Genomic DNA, 14850 nt, shown 5'->3' with positions numbered 1-14850 from the left:
TGGAGAAAGAATTTTTCACTATCGAACTCGAGTCGAATAAATTTTGACATATGACAGACGATGGGGTTTGACGAGTTGTCCATGACCTCCGTCCTGTAGGGATCTACGATAGTAGGACTGTATCACATGGTAACTGCACCTAGAGGTTCATCTTTCTATTCTACTGGGTAGCCAGTACATGCTGCTAGGTGTCACTGGTGGATGGTGGGACTCACAGGGATTATCTCGATGATCGATAAACCCTAATGAGTTGAGTTGGAATCGTTCCAACCCATTGAAAGGAGTTTTCAATGATATAGCGATAGAGATCACAATATATCTCACTACCAGTCAGAGTAGAACCTATGGGGTCACACACACTAGAAGTATTGACCGATCTGATGGTTGAAAAGTGATTATGAATCACAAGTAATCAATTCGATTGATATTCAGTTGAAGAAGGAACAAAGGGAATTAATTAATTGGACTTGAAACAAGAGTCCTACTTCGAGTAGGATTCCTAGAGTCCTAATTGGATTAGGACTGGGAATCCTAATTGGAGTAGGACTGGGATTCCTACTTGGAATAGGATTCCTGCAATCCTAATGAGATTAGGAGTTTTGAATCAAAATTGGATTCCTACTTGGAGTAGGATTCCTAGAGTCCTAATCGGATTAGGACTTCAAATTCAAATAGAGTCCTAATTGGATTAGGACTAAAATTATATATGTCCTAATTTGGATTAGGGTTTCTTAAGTCACAATTAATTATTAATCTAATGAATCAATAAGACTCCTAATTGGATTAGAATTGAAGAGTTCAATTGAGTCAAAATTGATTTAAGTTCTAATTGGATTAGGACTTACCTAGATTGGATCCAAATTGGTTCACCCTTGGGCTAAGCCTAATTGGATTAGGGCTTGACCACATTAGGGCATTCCAATCCCTACCTAATATGGATTAGGGTTTACCATGAGGAAGGGGATAAGCCCCTCCCCTTTCCACGTGGAGAAGGGAGAAGAGACGGCGCCCCCTCTTAGGAAAGACATCAAGAACTCCTAAATGTTAGGAGCTCCACATGTCTATAAAAAGGGACTTGTGGGCGGCACCTAGGGCATAGAAGAAGTCCTCTTCCTCCTTGCCGTACGCCTCCCTCTCCTCTCCTCTTGGTTCAGCCGCAAGCAAGGAAGATAAAAGCCAAAGGTGTTGGCGGCATCCTCTTCCTCCCTTCTTCCTTCCAACGCAGAGAAAAGAAAGAAGGCTGCGTGGGGATTCTTCTTCTTCCTCTTCTTCATCCTTCTTCTTCCTCCTCTCAAGCACAATCAAGGGTTGATTGAAAGAGAGGAAATCAGCCATCAAAAGAAGTCTTTGCAAGGGAGCTAGCACCCCGGGAAGACAAGAGAGCTTTGATCGGATCACTGCTTCGTGTGGATACCCGTAGAGGCCGGACACTTGAACGGCTTCAAGCGAACCTTCATCCTAGACCACGAACTTCAGTTTGCGGTGATCATCTACCCGCACAAGGTGAAGATCTGATCTTTCTAAAGGTTTAAAAAGTTTTAATTCTTATCTAACTACGAACGGTTCATGAAACAACGTTCATGCGATGAACGTCGATCCCGCTTATGCCGATTCCGCTGCCATCTGAATTTTTTTGAAATATCAGCGGCATGGGCGGGTTCCCAACAACTATGTACCATTTGATAACCCAAAAAATGAAATGGGTCCCGCCTCTGGTTTCGCATAGATGTATCGTATCGACTCCTCCACCCGACGTCAATCTCTCGGGAATAGGGAGTTGTTACAGAGGAAAAAGTCCCCAAGCGGTATATCTTAATGCAAAAGTGGAATCTCTCCTCCAATCTGCCAGAGGTGAATCTTTCTCTAAATCATCCTTATGTTGCGATTCGTAATCCCGTAGTCTTGCCTATTCCGAAAGAAATCTGTTCTGTCTCTGTTTTCTTTTCGGATTCTGAGGATGAGCCGGCCGATCCTAAAAAAAATTATGAGGAGCCGGACGACGAAGCCTCCAGCGTGCATTATGCCAGCAGGTCCCACCCCCAATTGATTGAGTCACCCTTATATTTATTTATATAAATAAAGACTGATTGAAGCCTTGGATGACCACATTCTCGGGACTGAGGTTCGAAATTAAGTTCTAAAAATTAAATTTCTACACTTCAAAATAGAAAAATATATTTTCTGGATTAAAAAAAAAGTAAATTATATTTTCTACATTTAAAACTACAGAAATTTTAATTTTTGGAGTTAGAAATATAGAAAAATTAGTTTCTACATTTTAAAAAAAATCCTGCATTCATTTTTCGTATTTAAAAAATAAAAAATATTTTTTGTATTAAAATATTAATTTTTGTATTAAAATATTATTTTGCGGCATTAAAAAATAAAAAATCAAAAAAAATCAAAAAAAATTTGTTTCACCTCCATAACATTAGAAACACCAAAACAATTTTGAGTTGAATCTTAGTCTACAATCATGTCTGATAATTGATAAGATGCATTTAGAACCCAACAACAAATCTTAGAGCAGATCCAACAATAGGTAGAACTCCTCTCCAACTTCACAGCTGGACTAGAATTGAACATACCTGAGATAGTGAGACCTAGGAGAGAGAAAAACCATCAGGATAAACTAAGATGTAGAGTGAGACCTCAAAATAGACAAAGAGTCAATCAGAGGGTAGTGGAGAGTAGTGAGTCAGATGAGATAAAAAATGACTTATATGATCGACCACTATGTAAGAACAGAAAAATAGCACCACATAGAGAACCTCTCGTGCCAGACATTGGGATGAAGAAAAAGAAATGAGATTTCATTGACTATGCTCATTGCTCCTTCAATCCTGAGTTTATTGAAATATCACAATCCAACTAGAATTAGTTGGAAATGGGCTAGATTAAGGATAAATACTAGTACAGGCCCTGTTCGACCCAATCATGCTTCTCATCACCCTTGAATTCACATAGTTAGCAACAATAGAATCTGGTTTAACGTTGGAACGTCAATCGATGGATATGGGGGAATCAAACCATATCGGAATTATGTGGCCTTCTTGTCCTTATCCTACATTTAAAATGACCAAAAGTTCTCCCTGTTGAGTAAATAATACAGGCAAAACAAGATTTTTTAGCTTTTTATTTTAAAGGTAACCATCGTATTGGCAATCTATGCTGCAGTACAAGCTAATCATTACATGGGTCATCACACGTTAATGATATTTTATGGAAACATATATCAAATTTTATCTTCTTTTATCTTGAAATTAACTATACCTCGGGACAATCATCGAAAAAACCTAAGAAATTTTCCAAACAAAGTCCTGGTATCTCAAAATCTTTGAAAACATAGGGTTTATGACTCCAAACTGTGGATAAGAGTATTGCTATCGGAACCTAAAAACGGGACAAATATTGGTATGGTAAGTAAGGTATTGATAAGTTGGATTTATTATCGAGTAAATTAAATAAACAGGTGAAAAGATAATATTATTAAAAAAATAAAAAGACCTGTCCCATTCTCATGCACTCCCTTCTCGTTTCCCTCTTCCACCTTTCCATATCATCCCCCGAGCACTCCTTATTGTCCTCATAATAGTCTTCGACTGCCTCTTTGTAGTCGCCCTCTCCTCATGCCTGACAGCAACCATCCCTTGCCGCCTCCTTCTGCCTCATTACTGTTTATATTACTATCCCTCTCTATCTACTCGTCCTAGCTATATATATAATCACTTTGTTCTCTGCTCTTATCCACTTACCTCCTCCCCTATCTTTCATACCCTCCATACTTCCTCCCTCTTGCTTGCCATCGCTGTCCACCTCCTCTTCTCTCCACCCTCGCCTCTCCATTGTCGCCCTATTCCTATCTCTTGCTACTGCCATTTTCTTAACCCAATCATTTCTCCAACTTTGATGTCGCTTTTGATGATGACCACTACATTTTTGGTTGAGATCGGGTTGCATCTTTCACAAGAAATAAGGATTCACCTTCTTCAACATGATTCTACTACTAGATCACCAGCTGCACAGATCTCAAAGCGCTCCAAGCATTGTCATTCATCTGTCTGCACATATCTCAAACTGACCAGATGCTTCAAATGTGGATTCGCATGAAGAAGGATGAATTATTCTTTTGCATGAAAGATACACCCCCGACCATGTAGTCGACCTTCGGTTCCTCATCCCTCTCCTTCCATGATGAGAAACTAGATTTTGCTCGCTATTTAAGTCTTTTAATAATTTCATTCTTATAAGAATATCTAGAAAGGCAGCCTATTCAGTTTGTCATATCAACTGTCATAAAATGTCATGCCCCCGACCTACGATCACGAGCTGGGAATCGCAGCAACCACTGCGCACTCATAGAGAGCTCTCCTCATGAGCATGCAAAGCATCTCAACATGATATCATGGAATAATTTAAACTGATAATATGCAATCTTTAATTCATTAACTAACTCAACTTACAATGTCTCATAATTTTAATATTAATCTAAGGTAATACATCAATTTAATTAAACTCTAATTTAAGATAACTTATGACGCAGTTCTTCTAGTCACTCTCCCATATTGAAAAAATGTTGGTCGAGCTAATTCTTCGAATTTGTAAAAATAGTAAGAAATCGTATAACGAGCTAGACAACCGAATAAGTAATGAATATCTTAAGTAGACAATCATATAATAAAAGATAAATGCAAATTACGATAAATCAGTATAAAAAGAAACAATCAATTCTATTTTAAAGTACAAATTTATTAAAATCCACAAATATTCATGTACGTAATCATAAATCTAATTCGAAATAAATTACATTCAATTCAATACCTTTTAACTATGGCCACACTTATACCCTATGGCTAGGCCAGAAATAGAATTGCACTTATATCCTATGGAGTGGACCAGAATACCGTACTTATATCCTGTGAAGTGGGCCAGAATATCACACTTATACCCTGCGGAGTAGGCCAGAATACCACATTTATACCCCCCAATTGGTAGGGTTCAAAACATAGTCAAGTTGAGAGTTCAAATCTGTTACACATTAAGTTGGTTTTATAAAATACTAGATATATCATAATACAATCAAAATATGCATATACGATGTAAGATAGTAAATAATTTAATAATAGTTTGAAAAGTATTACTCTAATTTATATATCTATTTTTCATTCAATTCGCTATCTCGTAAAATTCATAAATCACATATAAATTTATTAACAATTTATTCGATGTAACAAGAATATTATACAAACGAAGAATCTATAAAAGGTTGATCATTACTTACCGTGTAAATGCAATCCAACTAATAGATCTAATTAATTCAATTTTTTTAGAGCGTAATATTTCCAAATTATATTTTTTATTAGAATTTTATAAAAAATTAAAATTTCAACACCCTTACAAGGCGGACCAAGCGGGAGTGCTTGACCTCCAAGTCAGTCCGATCAAGATGATTTTATCGAATCATGCTCAGACTAGGGCACAAATAGTTCAACAGAGATCGGGGGTGATCAAATCTAACAATGTGTGACAGGGCCAGGATGGAGGTTCGTGCACTGCCCGATGACCTTAGATCAGGATCCTTCACGATGATCAATTCAAAAATCACTAAGAGTTGTATTTACAGAGTCTAATTAACTTTAGAGAGAGAAAGTCCAGATAGAAAGAGAAACTTTGTAGAGAGAGAAATAAGAGGGAGGATAAAAGAGAGAAAGTGGGGGAAGAGAGAGAAAAGAGAGAGAAACTGAAGTTTCTCTTTCTCTCTCTATTTTGTTTTTGTTTTTCTTTCTTTGTTCTTTTTCTTTTCTTCTTTGGGGGAACAAGGGAACTTCTTCCCCTCCCCCCAACTAGCAGCGGAACAGCAGTGCTGAAGGTTGTGGTGGTGTCTTGAGTCAAAAGGAAAATAGGCCAAAACAGAGCATCCTTGTTTCAAACAGTTTTTTGATGATTTGCCGGCCCAAAACAAGGCGAATCTTGGCTAAAATACCATAAGAAAGAGAGAAGAAGGAGAGGAAGACCTATCTTGGTCTGGCGAGGTGGTCCGATACCTTCTTTGGCGAAGATTTAAAGAGGAGACTCGGAGGAAGGAACTCGAGGTTGGTGGCAATCCTTAGAGAAAACGGTGATGGCTTCCAATAGAGGGGGAGGAAGATCTTAAATAGAAGAAATCTTAGAGTTCTAAATGAGCTGGGATTACCCCAAGAGTTTAGGATTCCACCGAGATCACGAGAGGGAAGAAGACTCCTAACCGGAGTCTTTTTCTCTTTCTCCCGCGTGCAACAGGGTACGCTCAGCCCTGCTAACGGGTCTTGGCCTCTCGGGTCGGCCCATTAGCCCAAAGAGCCGGGCTATTACATAAAATCTGCTATAAATTTGGGTTCAACTATCACTTACCTATGAATCAACAAGCCAAAAGCCTAAACATGTCCTTCGCGGGTAAAGCTATAAATCGCTGACCGAAAAAATAAAGCATCTATTATACTCCGCTATACGAAACGTTCATAAAGATTTGCAAGTAATAAAAGAAATGCAAACAATGCCTGATGAGCGCATCTACACCTACCTAAATAAGCATAGGCAATCCTCGTGTAGCACTCTTCATCTGGAAGGTAGCTTGGAGCTGCCTTTCGACTATGAGCTTGCTAGTTTGGCGCGGCATGCGGGTTTCTCAGTGTTGTGAGGCGTGTGCAGATATCGAGGAGACCACCGAGCATATTTTTCTGCGGTGCTCTAGGGCCCTGAGATATGGCAATGGTCACCGGTCCCATTACTCGACTCGGTGGGCTCGACACAGGACCTAATTTATGTGCTGAGAGATTCCATGCGGAGCCCCAGATTTGCTGAGGCAGAGATTCTTATGGCGTACCTGTCCTACCACATTTGGCTGGACAGGAATGCTGGTCTGTTTGAGGGGAGGTGGTCGCCTCCGAGGATGGTGATGGATAGAGCATCACTGCAGGCGAGGGAGGTCATTGCAGTTGCCTCTATGTTTTCTTCTGGGATGACTAGGGATATCTGAGGTACTCTTTACATTGGTTCAGCGCCCCGATATGCCCTTGTTTCTTGGGTACCCCCATCCCTTCGCTATCTCAAAGTAAACTTCAACGGCAGCAGGTTAGTGGATGGTGTGACTAGCGGGGTTGGATTTGTGATCAAGGATCACCATGGTAGGATGCTTGCTGTAGGAGGGCGGCTCATGCCAGGGCTTACAGTAGTCAGGGCAGAGTTGTAGGCGGCCTGGGAGGGTCTATTCTATGCCAGGCAGGGACTTGGTATCGAGCGGGTGTATCTTGATGGGGATTCATTTATAGTGATCGACTGGATCCAGGGGCGGACATATATGGTGATGGTCATCCCCTTATCCGAGAGACGCGTAGGATGGCTCAGATGATGGGTGAGTTTCAGGCAGCACACGTATTTAGGAAGACGAACAAGACAGCAGACTGGGTCGCCTTCTTTGTAGCCCGACACTCCGGGAATTTTTTATGGATGTCCGTATCAGACGCTCCTCCTCCTTTGTCCTTGTTACTTTTGAAATTTTTTATGGACGTCTGTATCAGATGCTCCTACTCCTTTATCTTTGTTACTTTTTCGCGATCTGGCATGTTGTACTTATGTTAAAACTATACGAAATGAATAGCCATTTTTACCAAAAAAAGGAAAATATAAAGCTATTTGTTGAAAATCGCCTACCAATGATTCTGAAAATGGACCAGCCCAGCGAAAGAAACCCAGTCCGATTGTGAATAGGATTATTCGGTAATTTCACTGCCGTTGCTAAGATTCAGAGAATGGAGGGGTAGTTCTATATACACCCCCCCTATTGCTCAGGACACCCCCCAAAAACCAAAAAAAAAATACCCAAACTAACCTTTAGTGTAATTACCATATTGCCCTTGAAATTTTCTCATACACCCCCCCTTCCTCCTCCTCCATTTCGTTTTGAAAAGAAAAAAAAACCCCCCCCCTCAAACCCCCCTTAAACCCCTCGATCCATTTACATCGTTTAGGCGATCTTTGAAGGAGATTTAAGCCCCATTCGAAGCATGGACAAGCAACTAGTGATTTGGGACGAAGAATCGGCCGCAAAGGTACGTGTTCCACCTTGTTTCGAAATTTTTTTTTTTTCACGGTTCGTGCTCCGTTCGGCACTGGATCGCCGAACAAAAGGCTTCTGTTCGGCTGAACAGTGCCGAACAGAAGCCTTCTGTTCGGCAACCCTCAACCGAACAGAAGCCTTCTGTTCGGCTGCCCGGTGCCGAACAGAAGCCTTCTGTTCGGCTGCACAGTGCCGAACAGAAGGGTTCTGTCCGGCTCTGTGCAGCCGAACAGAAGCCTTCTGTTCGGCACTGTACAGCCGAACAGAAGGCTTCTGGTGCCAAATCGCGTGCCGTGCTGAATTTTGTGCCGAACAGATCCTCTGATTCATTAATTCTTGGTGATAAATTATTTTATATGTAGGGCTATGCTACAACCGAATCGAGTATAATTGGATCAGAATTTGTACTGGATTACACAAGCGAATTTACAACTTACGAGGTATTATAATGTATTGTGCAATTTTGTATTAGTTTAGCGAGCTATTTTTACAACTGTGTACTTACATAAATTGTTTAATGTATAGATCTTCAAGAGTAGAGAGGACTTGTGTAATTGGTGTCGTGAAGCTGGGAGGCGAAATGGTTTTGTTGTTGTAATCAAATCATCTGATGCAGGTACCATTTCTAAGAAACCCAGAATTACGTTAGGTTGTGAGAGGGGTGGGACGTACCGAACCAAAAAAGAAAAGCGAATAAAGACTGCCTGTGGGACAAAGAAGTGTGGATGCCCTTTTGCATTAAGAGGAAAGAAATTGGATACTGCGGATGATTGGATATTACTGGTCGTATGTGGAGTGCACAATCATCCCGCTGCAGAGAATCTGGAGGGGCACTCATATGCAGGGAGATTATCTGAGCAGGAGACGGAATTGTTAGTGGATATGTCGAAGAGTTTGGTTCGTCCAAAGGATATATTATCCACATTGAAGGAAAGAGATGCCCTCAATGTTACGACTATCAAGACTATCTACAATGTACGTCAACGGTTTAAGGTTGCAGAGAAAGCCGGGAGGTCTGAAATGCAACATCTATTAGGTAAATTATCAGAGGCTAAATATATTGAGTGGCATAGGAATTGTACTAATACGGATGTTGTGCATGACTTATTTTGGGCACACCCTGGCAGCATTGATTTGTTCCGTGCATTTCCCCGTGTGTTGATAATGGATTGCACGTACAAGACGAATAGGTATCGTCTTCCGCTCTTAGAGATTGTGGGGGTGACATCTACTGACATGACATTTTCAGTTGCTTTTGTATACTTAAATTCTGAGGGGGAAGAAAGCTATACTTGGGCATTAGAGAGATTGCGCAGTGTCATAGCTGATGATGTTTTGCCTGAGTTGATTGTTACAGATAGAGACTTGGCTTTGATGAATGCAATTCATAGAGTATTTCCTACTGCTAGACATTTATTATGTAGATGGCATATTAGTAGGAATGTTTTGGCCAAGTGCAAAAAATTTTTCGAATTGAAGGAGAAATGGGATAAATTTATTATGAGTTGGAATGTACTAGTGCTGTCCTCCACGGAAGACGAGTATAATGATCGCTGGAGTGCACTGCAGAGAGAGTTCGGTACCTATCCAGATGCACTACAGTATGTGTCAGATACTTGGCTGAGCAAATACAAGGAAAGATTTGTTGCGGCGTGGACGGATACATGCAGGCACTACGGAAATGTGACGACAAATAGGTATCACAAATAAAGACTCATTTAATTTTAATTTGCCTCAATTGTTATATCTAACTTTCATTTGTTTACTAGGGTCGAGAGTGCACATGCAAAGCTCAAAAAGCAGCTTGGATCAAGCCAAGGAAGTTTCGAGTCATCTTGGACTAGAATACATGGATTGATTGAGTTGCAGCACAGCTCCGTTAAAGCCTCATTGGAGAAGAGTTTATTGGTAGTGCAGCACAACTTCAAGCCAGCTGAATTCAAAGAGTTGCGAGGTTTCATATCTATAAGTGCGTTAAATCATGTCCTCGCCCAATCGAAACGAGCCAATTCAGTTGGGTTTGATGATTCAAATTATGGGTGCGCTATTCGACGCACACATGGTATACCATGTGCTCACCAGATTGCGCGGTACAGGGTGGAAGGTCGGCCCATTCCTCTCGACTGCATAGATCCTCATTGGAAGAAACTTGATATTCTGCCTACCCCCCCCCCCCCCCCCCCCGTGCAGCCAATTCAGTTGAGTTGTGATGCAGAGTTAGATTTGATTGCGCTACGATTCAAGAAGTTAGATGGGGCTTCTCAATTGCAGATGATCAAGAAGTTACGAGAGATTGCAAGTCCAGATAGTACACCTCTTTTAGAGCCTGCAAAACGGAAGACCGGTTCACGTGGGCGCGCTTCAATGAAGGTTGATACGTCTACTCGACGTGACCCGTCTGCGTTTGAGTTGGTTCTATCTGGACAGGATAGTTATTCACCTGGTGTTGAGAAAGTTACCATCCGCAATCCATCTACTCAGATTCAAAAGAGGCGGCCCAAGCAAAAGGTAAGTACCAAATATTTATTTCCTTACAATAGGTATCACAACGTCTACGGGACGGTCCGTGCCGTGCCGGTATGTCATGTGCCGATACGGGACATGTCGGGACGTGCCGTGCCGAGATGTGCCGATACGGGATGTGCCGTGCCGAGATGTGCCGATACGGGATGTACCGTGCCGAGATGTGCCGATACGGGATATGTCGGTACGTGCCGTGCCGAGATGTGCCGATACGGGACATGTCGGGACGTGCCGTGCCGTGCCGGTACGGGATGTGCTGAGACGGATAACTATTTGGATATTTCTGCCATTGTTACATATTTTCTATCATTTGATATTATTTGCAGGTTTTTCGTACTAGAGCCCAGTCACATACGCCCATTATCTATATTGATGCTATTCCTTCTGCCTTGAGACCATACATCCAGCATATCAAGGATGTAAAAGCTGATGGGAATTGCGGATTTAGGGCAATAGCTGACTTACTAGGATTTGGAGAAGATGACTGGGTGCGTGTTAGGAAGGATTTATTGCAAGAGTTGCAATGTCATTCGGACCACTATCGCACATTATATGGTGTGGAAGGGACGATTGCTGAGATCACTCATGCATTATCATATTATGATGATTGTCCACCATATGACAGATGGATGACTATGCCGGACATGGGTCATCTTATAGCATCCTGCTATAATGTTGTCCTATACCATCTCTCGTTGCAACAATGTCTGACCTTCCTACCTCTCCGTTCTGTGCCAGTACCTCTTCTATCCCGCAAAGATATCGCTATCGGATTCGTAAATGGAAATCATTTTGTTGAGGTACTACGTTCACAACACTTGCGAATATTTAATTTTGCTTATTTAATTTTGCTTATTTATAATTTTGTAGCTATTAATATTTTCTTATTTCTAATTTTGAAGGTGTTCTTGTTGCCGGGACATCCCGTTCCGCCAGTAGCGACCAACTGGCGAAAATATCATCTTCCTTGTGCTACCAGATGGGAAAATTCATATGAAGCACGGATTCAACAGTTCAAAGAGAGCATCTCACCTAATGTTATAATTAGCGAGACAGTAGAGTTAGATTGATTATTTATATATGTACAATTTTTGAAAGTTGTAAATTTTTTTGGGCTCTTAGAGTCATGTACTGTGAAACTCCATCATCAGCTGGGAATACATATGACGACTGTTGTTTCCGTTGAGATTTCAGATGTAAACAGAAACATACTTAAGAGCTGGTGGGAGCAAACAAATCAAACAGGGAAACTAATAGACCTTTCTGATGTACAAGAACTTAACGGTGACAAGCTTGAGCAGATGATTAACACATTTGTTGGAAAAGAGGGCTCTGTGATGTTCTTGGTTAAGAGGTTAATCGGCTGCCCTCTCCTTGCAAGGCCAGGTCTTGCCACTGGCACCCTCTTAGGCTTTGCTGCCTTTTTTGGAGGGGAACTTTGTCCAGGGTCAGCTTTGATTGGAACAACATTTGGAGGTACCTCAGGGGGAGGTGGAGGCAGAACATCAGTCGTATCAGATTCAGGGTCAAACCCCCCACGGGACTCCATCTCCTCAGGGGGAGGTGGAGGCAAGACAGTAGAGTTAGATTGATTGTTTATATATGTACAATTTTTGAAAGTTGTAAATTTTTTTGGCCTCTTAGAGTCATGTACTGTGAAACTCCATCATCAATATAAATCAAAAAATATCTGTCTTCGCATTGTTAGATTGATTGTTATGTGCACTGTTATATTTGTGTAAAATAGAACGGGCCAGGCTTTACAAAGATTACACGTAAATGTACCAAAAATATATATTTTTCATTAATATCAAAGGCTTTACAAAGATTACAAAGGCTCCATCATCAATCCCTATGACGCCATCGTCGACGCGTGTACTGCTGTACGTCCGAATGAGAGGGTCCTGGATCCGAATGAGAGGGTGTTGTACTCGGGCCAGGCTCATCACCCAGAAGTACCTGATGCATCTGAGAAATAGCATCATATAGGTGCCCGGCACCTAGTGACGTAGCCTCTGAGGGACCCATCCGTACAATGTCGGTACTGATACCGAGTGCAGCTGCATTACGCCGCCGGTGCATGTCAGCATCATCATGACCTCCCCTAGCTCCAGAATGAGTACTCGAGCGCAGATGAGGAGGCTGAACTGCAACGTGCGTGATACGGAGATACCACTCCATGTATCCCGGTACGCTGTCTGATGGCCGGGTAACTGGGTGGCTCCTGCTCGCCTGGCTCAGCACGTGGTCCTCCCACCGCTCCCAAAGCTGATCCATATAGGAGTAATGTATCCGGTACGAGCTTGCTGTGGAACCTCTGTTGGCTCGCGTAGGGGCTAGTGGCGCTCGAGGGATGGTCTGAATACGACCAAACTGTCTAAGAACCCTTTCTGGATGATAGGGTTCTACGATATCAAGGCACTTGATGGAGCCACTAAAAAATGCGACGGGTATATATGGGCGATCTCCCCGAAGCCGATGATGGGGATCCCAAATAACCTGCAAAACAAAAGGTCCATTTCAGTTTTATACTATATCGCATATTAAAAGTACTGACAAACACAAGCAAATGGTAATATGATACGTACCTCATCGATGCTCAAAAGGTCCAATGACTCACGTAGAACCACTAAATGGTCCATCGTGGTACGGGATGGAGTACCGGGCATCCAGCGGTGCACGCGGGGACTGGCATCAGTATACTCGAGCGACGGGTGAGGACTGAGTGCTGGAAAATGCTCATAAATCCATGCCTGCAGAAGCGTCATATAACCACTGATCTGTCTCACTGATGACCTCGACGCAATCCCCAACTGCCGATACAAATATGCTAAGGCAGCTGTACCCCAGGCATATGTGCTCACCCTATCCAGATCCCGCAGTAAACACAGATACGCTATAGGCACCCTGGTCCCACTCTTATCAGCAAAGAGTGTGCAGCCTAACAAAAATAACAAATAGGCTCGTGCTGCACACTCTATCCTCTGCTGCCTGTCTCTATCAGATACAGAGTGAAACTGAGTCCTCAGCCACTCCATCCTCACAGACTGACCGCGCGATGACAGTACCTCCTGACGCGCGTCTCCAGCTGACACCCCCAACAACTCCACAAGTATCTCCTCAGCATCCCGATCACTCATCCTCTCAGGAGAAACTGATACTGAGGAACCTGCGACAGGAATCCCTAAAATGGCGGATACATCATCCAACGTGATAGTGATCTCGCCAAATGGTATATGGAAGGTGTTCGTCTCGGGCTGCCATCTCTCTACGAAGCCCGAAATCAGAATCTTATCGATGAATCGATAAGAGCACTGTACTAACTCTACGAGGCCCGACTGCCTCAATAGTGCTCTGAACCTGGTATTTGGTTGGTTTGAAGACCACCACTTCCATTCACCAACCTTGGCAGTATGGTTCATGCACTTTAGTGGAGCTCGTTCCTGTAATATAAATGTATAATTACTACTACTTTATAAAACATCAATAAACAAAATATAATGCTATAACAAATAAACAATACCTGTTGCCTCCAGATGGAAGCTGCTATATGCGTCCTGAAACTGATCAGGACGGACTCATCCTCTGGACCTCCTGGACATGGTCCAACGGACTCATCGTCTTCGCCCCTAGCGGGCATATCATCATGCTCTGACTCAGGAGAGTCCGATGGCATATGAGCAGGCTCGGGAGAAGCAATCCTAGCACGACGTCTCCTAGCTGACGCCGTAGGTCTAACTCTGGCGGGACGGGGATCCATGTCTGAAAATATAGAAATTCAATGTTAGGCTATATCAAAGAAAATAATTCAATTGCATACATAAATGTTCGGCACAAAATTCAGCACGGCACGCGATTTGGCACCAGAAGCCTTCTGTTCGGCTGCACAGAGCCGAACAGAAGGCTTCTGTTCGGCTGCACGGTGCCGGACAGAACCCTTCTGTTCGGCACTGTGCAGCCGAACAGAAGTCTTCTGTTCGGCACCGTGCAGCCGAACAGAAGCCTTCTGTTCGGTTGAGGGTTGCCGAACAGAGGGCTTCTGTTCGGCACTGTTCAGCCGAACAGAAGGGTTCTGTTCGGCGATCCAGTGCCGAACGGAGCACTGGAGGCGGGGGGGGAGCTACCTCGAGGTGGTCGTGGAGGCGCCGGCGAGGTGCTCGTTGCTCGGGAGATGGCCGGGGAGGTGGTTCCGGGAGAAGCCGGCGAGGTGGTCGGAGATCGGGAGAATGCCG

General features: G+C 42.8%; 2 protein-coding genes across 2 annotated transcripts; both read left to right on the top strand.

Annotated features, from left to right (window-relative positions):
- The first annotated feature begins 7800 nt into the window (after positions 1-7800).
- On the top strand, positions 7801-10048 carry LOC148700638 (putative protein FAR1-RELATED SEQUENCE 10). The gene is made up of 3 exons (XM_088706758.1): positions 7801-8087; positions 8458-8535; positions 8621-10048. The coding sequence occupies exons 1-3, from the start codon at positions 8043-8045 to the stop codon at positions 9803-9805; spliced, it is 1308 nt and encodes a 435-aa protein (XP_088562884.1). The 5' UTR covers positions 7801-8042; the 3' UTR covers positions 9806-10048.
- A 227-nt stretch (positions 10049-10275) lies between these two features.
- On the top strand, positions 10276-12325 carry LOC148700637 (uncharacterized). The gene is made up of 3 exons (XM_088706757.2): positions 10276-10603; positions 10945-11418; positions 11521-12325. Exons 1-3 carry the CDS (start codon positions 10367-10369, stop codon positions 11686-11688), a joined length of 879 nt encoding a protein of 292 aa, XP_088562883.1. The 5' UTR covers positions 10276-10366; the 3' UTR covers positions 11689-12325.
- Positions 12326-14850: the final 2525 nt, after the last annotated feature.

Source organism: Phoenix dactylifera, chromosome 11 (assembly GCF_051530095.1).
Source record: "Phoenix dactylifera cultivar Ajwa chromosome 11, Ajwa_hap1_PhDact_Kaust_v1.1, whole genome shotgun sequence".
NCBI lineage: Eukaryota > Viridiplantae > Streptophyta > Magnoliopsida > Arecales > Arecaceae > Phoenix > Phoenix dactylifera.
This window is presented reverse-complemented; position numbering and strand designations above follow the sequence as displayed.

What these genes read in the sequence shown, in the direction of transcription:
- LOC148700637 (XM_088706757.2), top strand. Translation starts at nt 10,367, where the DNA reads ATGATCAAGAAGTTACGAGAGATTGCAAGTCCAGATAGTACACCTCTT. An exon ending in AGAGGCGGCCCAAGCAAAAG is followed by an intron (nt 10,604 to 10,944) that starts GTAAGTACCAAA and finishes TATTATTTGCAG; the next exon opens with GTTTTTCGTACTAGAGCCCA. An exon ending in ATGGAAATCATTTTGTTGAG is followed by an intron (nt 11,419 to 11,520) that starts GTACTACGTTCA and finishes CTAATTTTGAAG; the next exon opens with GTGTTCTTGTTGCCGGGACA.
- LOC148700638 (XM_088706758.1), top strand. Translation starts at nt 8,043, where the DNA reads ATGGACAAGCAACTAGTGATTTGGGACGAAGAATCGGCCGCAAAG. An exon ending in ACGAAGAATCGGCCGCAAAG is followed by an intron (nt 8,088 to 8,457) that starts GTACGTGTTCCA and finishes TTTTATATGTAG; the next exon opens with GGCTATGCTACAACCGAATC. An exon ending in GCGAATTTACAACTTACGAG is followed by an intron (nt 8,536 to 8,620) that starts GTATTATAATGT and finishes TTTAATGTATAG; the next exon opens with ATCTTCAAGAGTAGAGAGGA.